General features: G+C 36.6%; 1 protein-coding gene across 1 annotated transcript in view; it reads left to right on the forward strand.

The window, feature by feature from the left end:
- Nucleotides 1-17,026, forward strand: part of SEMA5A (semaphorin 5A) — a 246,129-nt gene that overhangs the window by 123,680 nt on the left and 105,423 nt on the right. The window contains exons 6-8 of the mRNA XM_026048536.1: nt 5,291-5,353; nt 10,109-10,207; nt 11,148-11,361. Of these exons, the coding sequence (XP_025904321.1) occupies nt 5,291-5,353; nt 10,109-10,207; nt 11,148-11,361 (376 nt within the window). The remainder of the gene's footprint in view (nt 1-5,290; nt 5,354-10,108; nt 10,208-11,147; nt 11,362-17,026) is intronic.

Raw genomic sequence — 17,026 nt, forward strand, 5'->3', positions numbered from 1 at the left:
TTTTGCTCTCCCTCTACTTTCATTTGTCCAAAACCATCTTACCTATACTTGTTCACATATTTCCATTTTTATTCAGAATATTATTCTAAGTAACTCTGTAGTCATGTCTGCAGAACTATACATGGGAACCACTATTATTAGAATTGAGTCTGCTGTCATGTAAAGCCTAATGGCAAAAGTATTTCAATAAATAAGTTAAAAACGCATAAACAGAAATGATGACAGAATTGTCATTCTCGTCTCATTGTGTACAAAATTGCATACATACATATAAAATAAAGCCTTTTTTTTTTCGATTCTGAATCATACAGAATAATATTCAGCTATTTCAGAACACTTAGAAAATGTTTCATTCCTTGCCATATCTTTTGGCTTCCTGAGTTTGTTTTTGTAAGTGCACATCTGGCAGCTAAAATCCAGCTGTTTGGGTGTCCCGGGGCAAGGTGTGGTATGTTGGCTGTGCCTCTTGGTGAGGGGTTCAGGAAGGCGTAGGACTTGTGCAGACCTCTGTGTGAGACACAAATCCTGCCTTGCTGCTCCCTGCCTCAGAGGTGAGGAGGGCTGGTGGCTGGGTTCCTGCTTTAACCCTATAACTGTTTTGAACTACAAGGTAATATGCAGTAAAGCAGTACAGCCTTGAGTCCCTCCTTCCCCATTTCCGTGTTTCTTAGAGTTGATGAGTGGGAATATAGAGAAATAAATTTCTACTTAATAATATCTGATGTCCAAGCTCTCAGAATGTGATTCCTTTTTCTGCTTAATTAACCAAGGTGCAGAAAGAGAATGAAATTACACTGAAATGCATTTCCTTCATCTCCATGCATACGTTTACAACCTGATTTGTAAAATAAAAAATAAACTTTTCAAAAGGTCTTGGAGCCTAGTAAAGTCAGTCTGATTTGCAAGAAGCAGGGAATGCTTTAAAATTCACTCTACTGACACAGATATTAATCTACATTAAATTGAGTCTAGCTAGTATAATTTCATAATGTGTATTAAAACCATGTTATGAAATGTCCACATTCTTACCTGACAAATGACTGCTAGCTTTGGGAATGCAAGCACATTTTGTGGTGTTTTATCTCTTTGGCACAGTCCTGCATTTATCCTTAAATGATCTTAAGTAATAGAGAAGCCTCCAAACACACGGTTGAACTTTGAAAGTTCCAGTGTCACATTCATTTGTTTTTTTTGAGTAGCTCTTCATGTGCAGGACCCCAAGTCCTGGTTCCAAACATGCTCAAGTTTTAAGCTCTTGGCCCCCAGATTTGGAACTAAGTATTGCTACATAATCTTTTCTCTATTAAATATAAACTACTTGTATTTTTGGATCATTTGAATCATTCAGAAATCTTTGCAGAAGATGAGAAGGAACTGTGGAAGGTAGTGGCTTGGTGGATTTGGGAAAGTGTTCAATTTGTACACAATCTTGTGTCTTTAAAGTTAGTGGGTTAGCCCAGCACCGTGAGTTTAGGAATGACTTAATAAATGTAAATCGTTTTCTAATAATGTTTATTTTTATCTATTATTTTAATATCAATTCTGACAGAATTTTCAATGCAATTTTCAAGTGTTTCCACAAAGAATATCTACTCTCTAAATGTAACTGTTTAAGTCTAATGGCAAGAATAGGGATGCAATTATATCAAACATGCCCTGAAGTTCTTGGTAACCTAACCATCAAATGCTGCTTCTGCTACAACTCTTTTCTTGTTGCTCTCTGGCCATAACACACCTCTGTGGCTTCATGCTTCACATTTGCTCTTCTAATACTCTTGTTAATGGCTTTTTTGTGTGTGTGTATGCGTGTGTGAACTCCAGCATACGTGTTCACTGGGAACTAATTCTGTGTGCTGCAAGAAACCCTAGCCAGGTAAGTCACAGCAGTTTTGAGACTGCTCTTTTGCTGGACTGATGTGTGCAATAAGGACATGTCACTCCTCTTTGTTGGCATATATTATTGCATTTACTGCCTTTATAGCCTGGCTCCCCAAAGCATTGTTTAAATACACAATAGCAGAGATGAAAGCAAACAGCTCGTGAAAAAGAAAAAAGGAAATCTCATGTAGTTGTTACTTTTTGGCACCATGTAATTAAACCATCTTTTTTAATGCTATTTTTTGCCAGTATCTAATTAGCAGAGCCATCTGCCTAAGGAGCACTGGACCATCTGTCTGAAAAGTAGTTCTGTTGTTTTTTTTTTGTTTTGTTTTGCTTTTTGTTTTTTTGGTCCTTGACTAATTAACTTCTTTTACTGTGAAATATAATAATACATTCTGCTTTTACACTTTAAAGGAGCGCATATACATAAATATATATGTATTTGCACTCACATACCCTATCCCTTATGTGTATCTAGCTAGCCATGTGAGCACAGTTATTCCAAGAAATCTGAGCGTGTAGTCAGTTACGTGTGTGATTTCCAGTGAAGAAGATGGAAGCCATGTGCTTTTTCTTTACCTGTAAGTAGAGCGAGTAGTTACCTTAACTTGTACATCAAACAGAAACTCTGACAGTCTCTTCATGATTATGTTCCTACATTGCAATTTTTCTCTCTAAATTTACATCAAAACAATTAAAGCTGTAAGTGTGTAAAGTGACTATATTGGATTTAACTGCTCATGGTTTGGATTTTTGTTTCTTCCGTTGTAATTTGTTATATTTTTGAAAAAACCTAGAACAATTTAGGTTGGGAGGGATCTCCAGATGAGTCTCGTGAGAACTATCTTGGTACATATTGACAGTTGCTTTGAAATGAGAGGGGGATTTGACTATCATTCACTGTTCCACACTTCACGCAGTTTTCTTTTGAATTTTTTGTAGGATAATTGAATAAGTCTGCTTAGATTGGAGGTTTATTTCAGTTTCCTTTGGAGCTAATTGCTTTTCATTTATGAAGGTTGCCCACTAAAGACAAAACAGATGACTTTGGAGCAAGATTTTGTCACTGATGCCAGCAAGGAATTTGTTGAAATATATTTACTCTTCTAAAATATGATTATTTTTAGTATTGTAATCTTTACATAAGACTTAATGGTGCTGAATGTGTATTTTTTCTTCATTTTGAAGATAATATTTTCATTATGTAGCTTGATTTGGAATTTGTTTCTTCTCTGGAATTTCTCTCTTTCCACAGTCCCTCAAAATTTTCATGGGGAGTTTCATCCTAAGTTTTGGAAGTGCCTTGCACACATTAGTTACGTAATGTCTGAAGACAGATAGAGTTTTTTACTACTGAGCTTGTACAAAGACATCTGACATCAGCTTGCTACAAGCATGACCTTGTAGCAAGCACACTTACACTTACTGTGTGTATTGCACCTGTTTTCCAGACAATATATTTTGCCAGAAGATGTCATCAGCAGCGTTTTCCCAGAAATACTGCCATTTGGTTAACTTGCAAACAGCCATATATTTAGTTGAAATCATTTATCATATTTGAGTATTGTAGGATGATATAATATTTCATATTCATCTTTTAATATATCCATTTCATGAGTGCCAGAGAAGGGGAAAAGAGTTTCCTACCAGTTCTGCTAATAACAGTGTTAGATATTTCCTGACCTGTTTGCTGCTGGCATTGCAGAGTTTTCTTGAATTACGTGGAAAGCCTGAAGTACTGCTACCTTTGGCTTCAGAGTTTCTCCTCCCCAAAGACTTTGGCCTTTCTCTCCAAAAAGCCTCAGCACGCAAGAAATGTCTTTAATTTGCTTGATTTATGACATTGTATACTTTTTGTCTTTTACATCTTTCTCCTTCAGACATTCCTTTCTCCTTCCTCTTTTGGCTTGGATTTCTGAGCCAAATGAAAGATGGCTATTTTGACTGAAAATAGATTTATTGATAAACATTTCACCTTCAGCTCAATCTTTATCTCTATTCCTGCTATTCATTGCCTGGCATATTTCTCTCATTTTGCTTTTGGCATGAACATTCCTTCAAACCTGCAATATAAGCATCCATGTTCCAGTAAATCTTTCTCCTCTGACCTCCTAATGCTCTAACATTTCTCCAAGCATTTGAACCTTCCGTTGAATTTAGAGATAACATATTTAGTGTCAGATATTTGCATTGCATGGCATGTGACATACAGATTCAGTGTGTCCTATTGGATTGGTTTGGGAACTGACTGGTCAGCCTCGAGCAGCCTTTTGCTGCATGTTTTGCTGCATGGAAATAAATTGCTTTTTGCATGAGAGTCAAAAGATTTGAGCCATTGTTGCCATTTATTTTGCCTTTTTATATTGTTGCAAGAGTATGAGATTTCTTTCATGTTGCTAGATGCAATTTGTTGTAAGTGTTACGGATGTTCATACATCAATTTTTCCAGAATTTTTCTGTGTCTCTCTGTGTGCTGTAGTCAGTAGTCTGCAAAAGCAAATGCTTTAGATAGCAAGGCTTTGGGTGGAGGAAGAGCAATAATGGTGTTAGTTTTATAAGGCTGTTTTTCTTGACATGTTAAAGCTCATTCTGGAGCTTGTTGAAAAGAAAATCAAAGCACTGCATAGGCATTTTCCTTTCTGTTTAAAGTCTTTCACGAGATTTTGTTAATTAACTACAGGGTCTACTTGCTATAAATAGAGTCCTTATTAAAAGGCAGGTACAAAAAATACCTATTCATATCTGAAATAATTGTTTTTCATGATTTCCTGGTGAAGATAAGTGGAAAAGCTGTGATTTCAGCTGTCAGGCAACAGTGGCTGGCTTAGAAATCTCAGTTCATCCTGATAAAAAAAGCAAACTGCTTTTTGGCGTTTTCACCCAAAGAGCACACAGATGAAGCCAAATAGCAGGCGGCTTGCAAATGCTCTCTGGTCCCACCATGTTTACAGGCAGCCAGGGATTGGAATATCGGCACCAAGCATACGACCTGCTCTGCTGAGCCGTAGCATTTGTAATCCATAGCTGTTGAATGTTAAATACAGAAATAATTGGGCTTAGCTCATGCACAGTGAAACTGTAGCAATGCAAACACATCTTACGGTCCTCGTTGAAGGCTGTGAAAGAAGAGTGGCAGCTCAGAAATGAGGGTAAATAGTATCAAATGTAGTCACATTTGCATGCATGCAGATGGAGATCACCAGCTTCACTTCATATAGGTCACTGAAAACCCCTCACCAGCAAAATTATTTTCTGAGGAAAAGAGGCTTAGATGCAAATGTAACTGGAATCAGCCCCAGTCAATGATGAGTTTGTACCCGAGGCCCATTGTTCAGGTGTGGGCTTGGGTATCTCCGAGTTTGCTCCACATGTGTTCCCCACATTTATAACTTATTTCTGTTGGTTATAGGCCGTGGAGTGGGGATGTGACGAAGCTACTAAAAGATCCTGCTACAGTAAAGGCAAATCAAAGGTAAGCCCATGACAGCTCTTTGGCATAAAAAAAAATACCATTTCAATAACAGCTATAACTCAGTGCTTTCCTCTATTTTTTGTACCCTTATTATGACCTGTTCCTTACTTGATATTTACTGAGGCTCTAATGAAAATAATATTCACTAACTCTGTAGACATGAGACTTGACATATTTTTAGTATTCCTACCCAAATCCTTACTTGATCAACTACAGTTTCTTTTATTCTGTACAGCAAATTGAAGTGCAATACAAAGATAGGTACTGTTTTGATGCTATGTTCTTCAGTGAATGTTCTGAACTGAAATTAATTATCAAAATAATTATGAAATCAGAAGTCCATGCAGTTAATTATTTTTTTGCTTAATAATTAAAATTGAGTCAAGTATAAAGAAGAAACCTAGAAATGCATAAAAAAGCACTAACTATAAAATGGAACCCTTGATTTCGCGACTCCTATTCAGTAGAACAGGCCAGAATGTGGTATTGATCCAAATTGACTCAAAAATCCAAAAAAGATACAAGCTTCAAATATACATTCCAAATGCTTCTATCACTGAGTAGAGTAGGGTTTTCTTCTGCCTCATCTGTTATATACTTGTAACCACTGACTTTTTAACCTCTCTATTCAAACATTTAATACCAATATTTCTTAGCAAATGTTGGAAAAAAATACTGCAGGGTAGCTCTGGTCTATCCACTTCCTTCTGAGAATGAAGAACAATGAGGCTTAATCTGTGACATGTGACCAAGCTATATTTTGAGGAAAGGAAAAGTCAGGATTATTTTGAGGGGTCGGGGAAGTAAATATAGTGAATGTTCATCATATATGAAAATTGTTTGCCTTTATGGAGGAGCAGCTTGCACTGGAGAAATGGGCTTGCAGTCCTGTGAAAATGCTTTAAGAATTGGCAGGTTAAGTAGGGAGCTTTTTTAACTTTTTTTTTTTTTTCTTCTTTTCCTCCAAAGCTGTTGCAGTTTAGGAAACAGTTATATAGCAGCTACTGGTTGCTACACGTTAGTGTGCAGGGTATACTAGGTGTATTATGAGTTACTTAAAGAAGGAATGAGTAAATTATACTTAAAGACTTGTAGCTCCAGAAGAAAATTTCATGATATATTTTATGCCTCTGTTTTACTATGTGGTTTTTGAAGTTTAAAGCTTTGAGAATGACATTCATGTCATGTCTGAAAGTCACAGTGCAGTGGCTGTAATCTAACTGGATGCATCTACTTTCAATACTATGTGTTCAGTACTATGTGTGATTTAATACCCAGATTCAATTCAACAACATAGAAGCATATATTTCTATTAAATAATTTTATTGGGATAAATACTTGACATGAAATTTGTGTAAGAATACTTATTAGTGTAGTACATAAGTAGGTTTTTTTTGTTCCTACTTATTGCATTCTTTTAAAAAAAAAAATGGATGGCTTCATAGCTGCCGTACAATAATACATATACTTTTTTAGTAAAGACTGCTAGTATTGTTTCATAGCATTAGATAAAGATTCAGTGTTTGATTTGGATCCATATCCTTGTTCCTCATTTATATCTAGAAGAAAAGTACCACCCTTTGGATTCTTGGGAGAAAGCAAGTCTTTGGTGATTGTTAGAGTAGGGTATTTTTTTGAATGGGCAGTCTTTGCTTAAGAACTATACAGTCCCTGAAATCCTTGTGTGGGAATTGCTGGAGAGCACAGAGAGAGAGGGTCAACTCTTGAGTTTTGAATTTTCTTTGTCACTTTTGCTTTCACTGAGGTGATCAAAATTAAAATGAAAAGACAAATTTAGCTTGAAAATGTTTCTGTCTTTTATTACATTATGTCTAAGATCAAAACAAGCTTATAAAAGAGGATATACTACTTAAAAGCCATGTTCTCTCTGTAAGGAGAACTTGTGCAGAACACCTTATCTATGATGTGCTTCCTCTTTTTGGTCAAGCTGGCCTTCTCATGGGAAAAAATGGGAATTAATGTCTTAGAAGGAATATGTTGCAGGGCTTGAGTTAATTGTGTGTCTATAGGGAGGCAAACACCCTGAAATCATAAGTTTGGATACAGCCTTAGTAATTTTTGAATAATTTTCAATATGGTCAGTTAAACACGTCTCTTTTTTTTTTCTTTTTTTTTTTCTTTCTTTTTTCTTTTTTTCCTCCTCAGAGAAGCTGCACTGAATTTTTGCCTCTAGCTGTTATCAATAGTTGCCATTCTGAGATTTAGAAGCCAAGGAGGGAAAAGAGTTGGAGAGGAAAACCTATAGGGACATCTATCACATTTGACAGTGTAATGCACACTTGACCTTCAAAGGCTGTTATTTGTTGCTTCAACTTCATACATTTATCCACCATAAGCAGCTACTTAAACTAACTGGTGGATGAAGGAGATGGATATAAGTGATGTCCTTGTGGCCAGCATTTAGAAACCTAAAACACCATACAGCTAAGAAAATAAGCTTGAGCATTTGGTCTGGCACTTGTGAAAGAAAGTATTACAAGGGAAAAATGTACATAAGGTGAAAAGTGAATCAATGAGAAATTGGAAAATAATTGAAGAATTTTCTTATTCAGGATGCTGACGGCTGTGTGCATCACCACGACAGCTTTTAATAAAATATACTAAAATAATGCAAATATATTTAAATGAAATGATATAATGTATAATATAATGAAATATATTTAAAATGTTAGTGTTATTCTACTGGAAAATATATTGCAATGGAGTCGAGATAAAATGCAGAATAAGGCTACAGAGAAGAGGGTCTTCAAACATAGCAGCATCCTACACTGTGAAAAGCCTTTGCTTTTAAAGTCTACTGAATTCATAAATGCCACTTTTATGGCACAGATTTCTATATATACAAAAATTGAACAACCGTAGCTGAGCATGGCCCCAGAGCTGGAAAACTCACTCTGAAAAACTCAAATGACTAAATAACTGGCTGCTTTTTCAGAATCTTTTGCGGTAGGGAATCAACTGCTTCATTCGTGGCTCTTTGTTTAATTTATTTTTTTTTATTCTTCCTTTGCTGTATGAAGAAAATATCTGATAGTTCAAGTAATGCTTTGTGTTTTGATTTTGTTATATGATAAAAATTTGACATGAGAAGTATTATTTACTCTATGAGTTGTTGCAAAGTTGGCTCAGAACTTGGGAACAGCGAAGAATCTTATGAATCCCAGGAATGTTGATGTTCAAAAAATGAGCATTATTTTTGAGCAGAAAGAGTGGGTGACCATTCTGCAATTAAGTTTGAAAAGGCACTGTTTCAGGGAGCTCTGGAAAATGAGGAGGAGACGTCTGCATTGCAATGCCAGAACCCACTGATTTTTCCTACACTTAGATTCCATGGCTTGCTGCAAAGGGCAGCAGGTGGCAAAAGCTCAAAAAAAAAAAAAAAAAGTATTATTTTATAGAAATGTCCTTGACTGTCCTTCTCACAAAAGAAAAAAACCAAAACCTTAATTCCTTTCTTGTGTAGTTAAAATAATTTGCATCAAGCAAAGTGTCCAGAATTGGCATACTATTTTCTTAAAAAGTTTTAGGCTTTTTTGTTTGTTCATCTGTTGGAGTTTTTTTGCACTGCCATACTCTGTCATATGGTAGTGTATTTTTTTTTCTGTATGATTGATATTTCTGAGTATCTTGCTTGTCAGTCTATTTTTGGGTGTTTGTTTTATTCAAGATTTTTTTTGTTGTTTTCCAAGATAAGAATCTGTATGCAAGATATGCAACACATTTATTGTAATTGTAGGCCAGAGGATGGAGCGTCTATGCTACTACAGTTATGTGGACTGAGCTGCACATTTGCACTTAATATCAGTTAGAATCATGTAGCTGAATTTTCAAAAGTTTTTATTGTTTTATCTGTGGCTGTCTTATGAATGAATGCTACATCGCACTTTAACAAATCATGCAAAGGGAAGGGCAACAAGTTTTTCTTAAAGCCTTTTGCTATTTTTTATTATTATATGAGAGAGGGGACATTTGCTTTTGCACGAGGAATTTTTACATCATTTCTTTAAACACTTTGGAGAGATTTTTAGTGTTCCATAAGGAAGGTACCTGTCTGATATTGCACTAGGTATTGCTGCTAGTGCCTAGCTTTTGAAATGAGACAAATTAAAGACACATGAAGTCTTCACACATTTTAATTGAGTGAAAAAAAGACATGTAAGGTCATTCCTGGGTGTGAACTTATATGTATTGAGGTGATGAAATTTTGGAGGTTTTCTTGAGATGTGTGTGTCTTGCATGTAATTCAGTATACTCCTAGTGTATTGGGCAAAGCATGAAACTAGCAATAATAGGTCTGCAACTGGACATCTCCTCTGCAAGTTTATTTGCAACAGTTTCAACTGTTTCAAGGGACAAATTGTTCTTTCTTCTATCTTCCTCTGAACTTTCTCCCCTGACCTGTCTTGGAAAACAGTCAGCTGGTACCTTGAGGCATCAGTATATTTTTCAGGCCATATACCTTACTTCAGAGCATAGCTAAACCTTTAAAATGCACATTTAGAAGATCTCCTCAGTACCAAAGAGTTTTATTGTGATGTCCACTGATAGCTTGTTTACATGGATTAATCATTTGGCATCTCTGCATGTCATGATTGATACCAATGTGGTTAAACTTAAGCCTTGCTCATGCGAATTTTCATGTGCAGGCACAAAGCCATGGAAAGCAGATGGTGACTGATCTCCCCTGTGCTGTAGAGTGTCCCTGAACTTGTGGTTTCTTTTTCTGCCCGGCAGGAGGAATGCCAGAACTATATTCGTGTGCTTCTTGTTGGAGGCAACCACCTCTTCACCTGTGGGACCAACGCATTCACTCCCATCTGCACCAACCGCACGGTACGAGTTAAACGTTGTCTCCCGCAAGTCCCCTCCATGTCCAAGATGAGCTCATCATGAGGCAGAACATGCCATGGTTGGGTCCAGGCTACTTCTGCAAATAGCCCTTTTTGGACATCATGTGTGTGCCCAAGAAAGGGAGCCTGACCACTATAATGAACACTATAATCAAAACATCACTGTTTGGGCTATGGTGACTCTTTATTTCAAGAGTAAAGAAAAATCTAAATACAGAAGATATATCTACCAAAAAAACTCCTTGGCACATTTACCTAATTAATTAATTAATCTCATCGCACCTTTATTTCCAAATAGCATAGTAGCATTATAGCGCAATGTGACTTTTTTTGAGTATTGGTAGCAAGTCAGAGAGACAGTTCCACTGAATTCAAAGCCGTTTTCTGAAGAATCGTTCTTTATTTGTGTTTCTTTCCTTAGGTGATTCTGGCAGACAGTTCTTGTTGTGTTTGTTTGCTTGTTTCTTAAGACAAGAAGCTAACCGTACATGTAGATTTTGGATTCTGTTTGCCTAAGAATAGGAGATTTTATAAGCAGGCTACTGCTAAATTATATGTGTTTTGCATATATGAATATATACACTTTGCATATATAAATACATACACATAATATGTATATTAATACTATCAGTTTAGTTAATTTTGGAGTTGCTTCTAACGCCAAACATTTTAGGCTTCTTAACTAATAATAAATTCTCCACCTAAAGTGGAAAAGAGAGATCAGTCAACAATACAATAAGACCTTCTGTTTCGGGTGTTTTCAGATAGATGTAAAGGTCAGCTCATTGCTATCACAAATAAGATGATATTGCAAAACAGGTAATAGGTGTGTGTGGTAGGATTTTGGCTCCTTGCATGAAATGCACCTTGGATGAAATTATAGTTTTCTTGTGATTTTTAATTTCTTTTTCTCTCCCTTTTAGTTAAGTAACTTGACAGAGATACATGACCAAATCAGTGGCATGGCTCGTTGTCCATACAGTCCCCAACACAACTCCACTGCTCTTCTCACTTCCAGTGGGGAGTTATATGCTGCTACAGCCATGGATTTTCCGGGAAGGGATCCTGCCATTTATCGCAGTTTGGGGGCCCTTCCTCCTCTCCGCACTGCACAGTACAACTCCAAGTGGCTGAATGGTGAGTGATGAATGCTTCATTTTGGTCCAAAAGGGATATTATCTGTCAATGTAGATGTAATAATTAACTTCAAAATTGTGATTTTTTTTTAGTTTGTTTGTTTGTGTGTTAATAAATTGAATCCATAATGTAAGTGGGAAGCTAGCACTGTAACAGTCATCCATATCCATTTCTTCCTTCATGTCTTCCAAGAAATCATGGATCAATTGCAACCATAGTGGTCTGGAAATCCAGTTTATAAAGCAGCGACGGACTTCATGCTGGCTTCTTTGATAATTATAATAATTTAATGTTTTATAATATGTATAGCATATAACAATTTATTATTAATATTATTATTAAAATATTATTTGAGCCAAAAAGAAGACGTGGCTTCATTCCTACAGAAAAAGATTTGAAATGAAACAGTGTGGAAGCTTTACTTTCAGGAGCGTAGCTGACAGAACTATTGCCGTCGGTGGATGCTCAGTGTTTACATTGTTGTGCAGCAAAATATAATTATAGCTGCAATTTGTAGAAATGCACACTTAGATATTTGCCAGCATAGTGAAGAACCATATTTACATCTTCCAGGTGTGGTACATGGAAAAGCTGAGTTGGCTTGAATGTTTTGTAGCTAAGTCCTTTGGAAACCAAAGGCAAAAATTAAACGTTTTAAAATAGACTGAATATTCCTGACTTTTCTCGATAGGTCCTAATCTTGACAAGAGGGAAAAAAAAAAAAAAAAAAAAGAAAAAACACCACTTGTGCTTTCAAGCTGCTTAAGTTGCAGATGAGCATTTCTGAAGAATGGGGACTAACATGTAACACCTAGCAAAGTCATGCTGCGGACATGCCTCCTATGTCAGGATATTAATCACCTCATGGAGATTTCCAGCTGGGAGAAACAGTAAACTGACAGGATCTACAGACATATAGCAGGACCACTTGCCAGCTAATTTATGTATTGCAAAGAAAGAAGAGATTTAGATTCTTTGAAAATGAAATTACCATTTAGTATAAAATGGAAAGTTGTCTATGTTATGATTTGCATTGTGCTAGTCCCACAAGAGAAAAAACAATTTTATAACTCCTGCTAAGTGACACTACGGTGACCATCAGGCCTTCTACTTCTACAGTGTGTTTTGTGTTATGATGAGATTTTTTTAATCAGATTTGAAATTGGAATATAAACCCCTTCTAACTTCAGAACATTAGATTGACTTCATTAAGATTGACTTTATGTCAAATATTTCAGTCCACATATATGGACTCATAGGTATCCGTGTTCAGGCAGCACTTATCCGCACAGGTATGGTATAGGAAGTAGTTGCTGTGCTGCACCTGGATACTTCTTTCACAGCGAAAATACTCTTTCTACAGCATTTTCATTTTAATTGGCTATGTCTTCTGTCAAAGGACACAATAACATTCCTACCCCCTCCTATCTCAAAACTGCTGTAATTTATAACATTGCCTATATTTACATTTTGTCTATTAAAAGCTTCAGCTACAGCTATAAATTTTCCATTAAACCTTCTTCTCCTGGCTCAGAAAAGAAAAAAAGCTTAGAATTAAGTTGCCAGGAGAGTGTGGATTTTATCTTTGGGAGGAAAAACAAGATGAGTTTTGTAATTGGCAGTAGTTCAAGGAAATCCAGCAAAAGACTAGAAGCAGCCCAAGTACCTGCACAAGGGGAAGAGCGGGTCTTCAGGGGGAACCTCATCCATTTTTAGCCCTACTTGCCTGCTCATACAGGACTCCCCTTTTGCCAAGAAACTGCATTAGTTTTCCAGTGCGTGAATTGAAGTGAAGACTCTTGTTGACTTTTGAGGAGAAAGGAGCATAAATAATTCTTGTCAGATAAATGAGACAGGTGGATCAGCGGGAAGGGGAGCATCCTACTCAATACCCATTAGGCAGTGGTAGGTGACAGTTGCTTTAATGTTACTGGGGTCTGTGTGTGTGTCTGTCTGTGAAGTGGTCTGTGCAGATATTCTATTTTTTTCCCAGTTAGATTTGCTGCTCCATAAATTACTTTGGACTGATGTAAATGGTCTGTGCAAGTGATGACAATGTTTTAAAATTCAGTATATAGCGACACTATTGTCTTAAAGGCTTGGGCAGTTCTCTCTTTGTGCACTGAAGGATTTTGAAAACCTCCAGTCCAAACAAGTGGATGTGCCTGTGTACTTTGGAGGTCTGCTGTCACCACTCATCACGTCTTGCAGTGAAGGATCTGTCAGTATGGAAGAAATCTTGTTCCTAATCTTAATTGCCAGAAGGTCGGTAGTTGCTGGAACTGTGATACATGCAATGGGAAGGTGAGACGGAGCTCTTGGATCACAGTGCTGGGGCTGAAGCCCATGTTCCATGCTGAGGATTTAATTTGTGAAATCACAAAGATCAGAAGTAGAAAAATTTGGATTGCTGTCCTAGCTGAGCCTCCAAGTTCATTCTGGATTAGCCAAAGTTGTGTGTTTACAATTAGGTCCTCTCTTCCATTGGACTTTTGATGGGTTTGGAAGTAGTCCATGGCATATCACTAGGCACATAAGCAGTGTTTTCAGCATACATGACTGAGCACCATTCACATCAGGTGTTTAACCTTAGTAGGGCATGAACTTGCATTGAACTTCTTGACTCATTGCACTTTAATTTCTGTATAATCATTTTTGTGATGCTCTCAACACTCAATTATCTGGTGTGATGAGGAGCTGGGATAGGTTGGATAAGAATATGAATTATTCAAAACACATGTAAAATTAAGCTGCAAGAATTTCCTGGGAGAGTATAACTAAGAGGAAAAAAAGGAAGTTCAGTAACGCAGTCGTATGAATAGTATCCAGATCCTGATCTAGCACAAATTGCAAAGGAACAGCACAGCAGGATTGTGCAAGCACAGTGCAAGAGCTTCCGAATATGCTGCTTTTATTCACCTGTATGATCACAGTATTCAAGTTTTGACTTGACTGAGTTTTGTCCGTTTCATCAGTTTTAATGACAGGCAGAACCTTTGGCCAGTTGTTACAGCTGTCTGCCCATCTCTTAAGGGTTTTTTAATGATTTTTAATTTCTTTTGGAATGCAAGTCATCATGCCTTCATTATTTCTAAATACATCTGACAATGTTTACTTTAGTACTTTCTTCCTTTCCTACAAAAAGAAACTAATACTGTAGTGACCGAGCTTATTTTCGTCTTCTCCTATAGGCAACACTGAATGCAGCTGACCAGATGCAGTGAGCAGATTTTTGATCGGTAGTGATTCTCCTCGTCTCTGTAAGATGCGGTTGGAGAACTAGACTTAACATTAGGACCTGAGGGTTCACCATAGTTCAGCAGTTTACAGATCTGTGTGCTCACTAGGGACTTATTGGCTGAAACTGAATTCACTCAACTGTCCTATATATTTTTTTTTCTCAACTCTGTCACTGTTTTCATCCAAAAGGATCCTGTTGCCCTGACCAGTTACCACCTGGTGCAGACTAGCAGCTGCCCACACTATGCTAAATCTGAAAACATGAAAAGGAGAAATCACCTCTCCCTCTTATGGGATCTTTATTCTTTTCCAATGTTTTGAAAGAAATAATGCTTGAAGTTACCCATATAAATATAGATAGATAGCTATAAATATAGATTAAAAGCTGAAGACAGAAACTGTGTGTCAGTAACTTGTTCTTTGAGATGTTTTCCCATAGCAGGTAATTCTGCTATGTACCCCTTTTCTGTTAGTCTATTTTTAAGTACTTTTGTGTTTGAGACAAATGATATCAGGTCATACAGCACACATTACACCTAAAGTAGACAGCTTTTCTGTTTATTTCTTGTCCTTGACCAGGATTATCGGTAAGACCTTGAGCTTCAGCCAGTTGCTCAGCTCAGTGAAGGGCAGCATGATTCTTGAACTTGTTAAAATCACCTTAGTCATATTTCATAAAATGAGTAGTCTGTCTAGTTTAGAACATATTAAATGATAGCAAATAAATCTTTCATTAATAAAAAAAGATATGCTTGATTTACAGCTAGCATGCTGTTTATTTGAGTCTGACTGCCAAAGTAACACAATTGTATTGCATCCAGAGCTATTTTAGTGTTGGCTTTGTTTTGGAGTTGATCTACAAGATGCAACAAGGGAGATATCATCACTATTTGGTCTGTTGGATAGAGTTAAACAGTTATATTTGTATTCCACCAACTCCAGTGGATTCAGATTGAGAGGAAAAAAAATTATTGTTTACACTTGAAAACTTTTTTTCTATTGCAGCATTTACAGGTAGCAGTGGCATTTCTGCTTTCAATTCACCTCCTTAAAGTCATGAGTGTTTGATTATGGTCAATGTTTATTTCAGTCTACAAGGGTCTCTTTGCTTTGTTCACACAATAAAAGGACAGAACAAGTTTAAGAAGAAAAATAAACTCAAGTTTTTTTCTTCCTACTTCATCATCCTGAGAAGTACCGGGAGATTTGGTTTCATTCTTTGTCAGATTCCTTTGCCAACAATTATGTATTAAGGCTGCTTGGGTTTCTACCTACTCTGAAATACATTTTTTTGGTTTCCTCATCTTAGACTTGTAATGGCAGATGTTTCTCACATGGAACATGGGAAATAAAAAATAAAATAAGTAAAAATTTCCCTTTAAGCATATAGCTGCTGTGGTTAGACCGTAGATGGTTAAAATGATGTCTTGTAACATATTCCCAAAAGGAAAAACAACAACAGTAGGAACATACAGACTAGAAGTTTGTCTAGTTAAGGAGACTATATTTGGGAATGTTCTGCTCTGCTGGTAGACATAATTTTATCACTTTTCCTTCTTGATGCTGTAGCTATTTAGTTCTTATCCAGTTTTAATAGTTTTTTTGAGAGCATTTTTAAAAGTATTTGACATATAACTTTCAGGCCCTGCAGGTAACAGTACAATCACCACCATGATGGCTTGGTTAGAGAGATTTAATACATCTCTGAATCCATTTCTGATTATGGTTTGTTAGTGCACTTTTATTATAACTCCTGCTGGTAGCTGGATGTGTGGAGAGAAATTATCAGCTAAAAACAAGATAGATTAATCCTTTCACTTTTACTTTTAGGGATTAATGGAAATGGTTGTAATAATTCAGGGTTATCCCCCTTTTATTTTTTTGAAAGAGCCTATAATTAGCTGTGATGAGCTTTTCTTATTATGTAATACTTTATATAACTCAAAAATAATGTGTTCTGGCAGTGTCTGGCAATGTGCAATTTTTTCTTCTGTTTTCAGATAAGAGACTTGATTGATATGTAAAGCATATATTACCAGTTGTCGCTTGTTTTGCAGGAAGATAAATAATTACTTTGCTTTAATTATGTCACCCCTAACCTTGATTCTGTTTCTTTGGGTGAATTGTCATCTTTGCCAGCAGCCTAAACTTAGATGGAAATACCCAGTGGATTTGGAATTTTGCTACCTGGCAAAATCTACATAAAGATTTTTTTTTCCTCTTTTATTTCTTTTTTTTTTCTTTCTTTTTTTCTGACTCCATAGTAAGCATTCAAACTGTGACCTCTTTTGATGGATGTGTGTAGCACATATTTCTGGAGGTTCTGAGGGCATGGAGATGGTCCTCAGTATTTGCCCCAGCCCTAGTGCTGCTGCACTAGGTGCCTCTCCAGTGAATGCAGGTAACCCAAAGTCCACTGAACTCC

The sequence above is a fragment of the Nothoprocta perdicaria genome, unplaced genomic scaffold (assembly GCF_003342845.1).
Source record: "Nothoprocta perdicaria isolate Ctin4 unplaced genomic scaffold, notPer1 scaffold_55, whole genome shotgun sequence".
In the NCBI taxonomy this organism is placed as follows: Eukaryota; Metazoa; Chordata; class Aves; order Tinamiformes; family Tinamidae; genus Nothoprocta; species Nothoprocta perdicaria.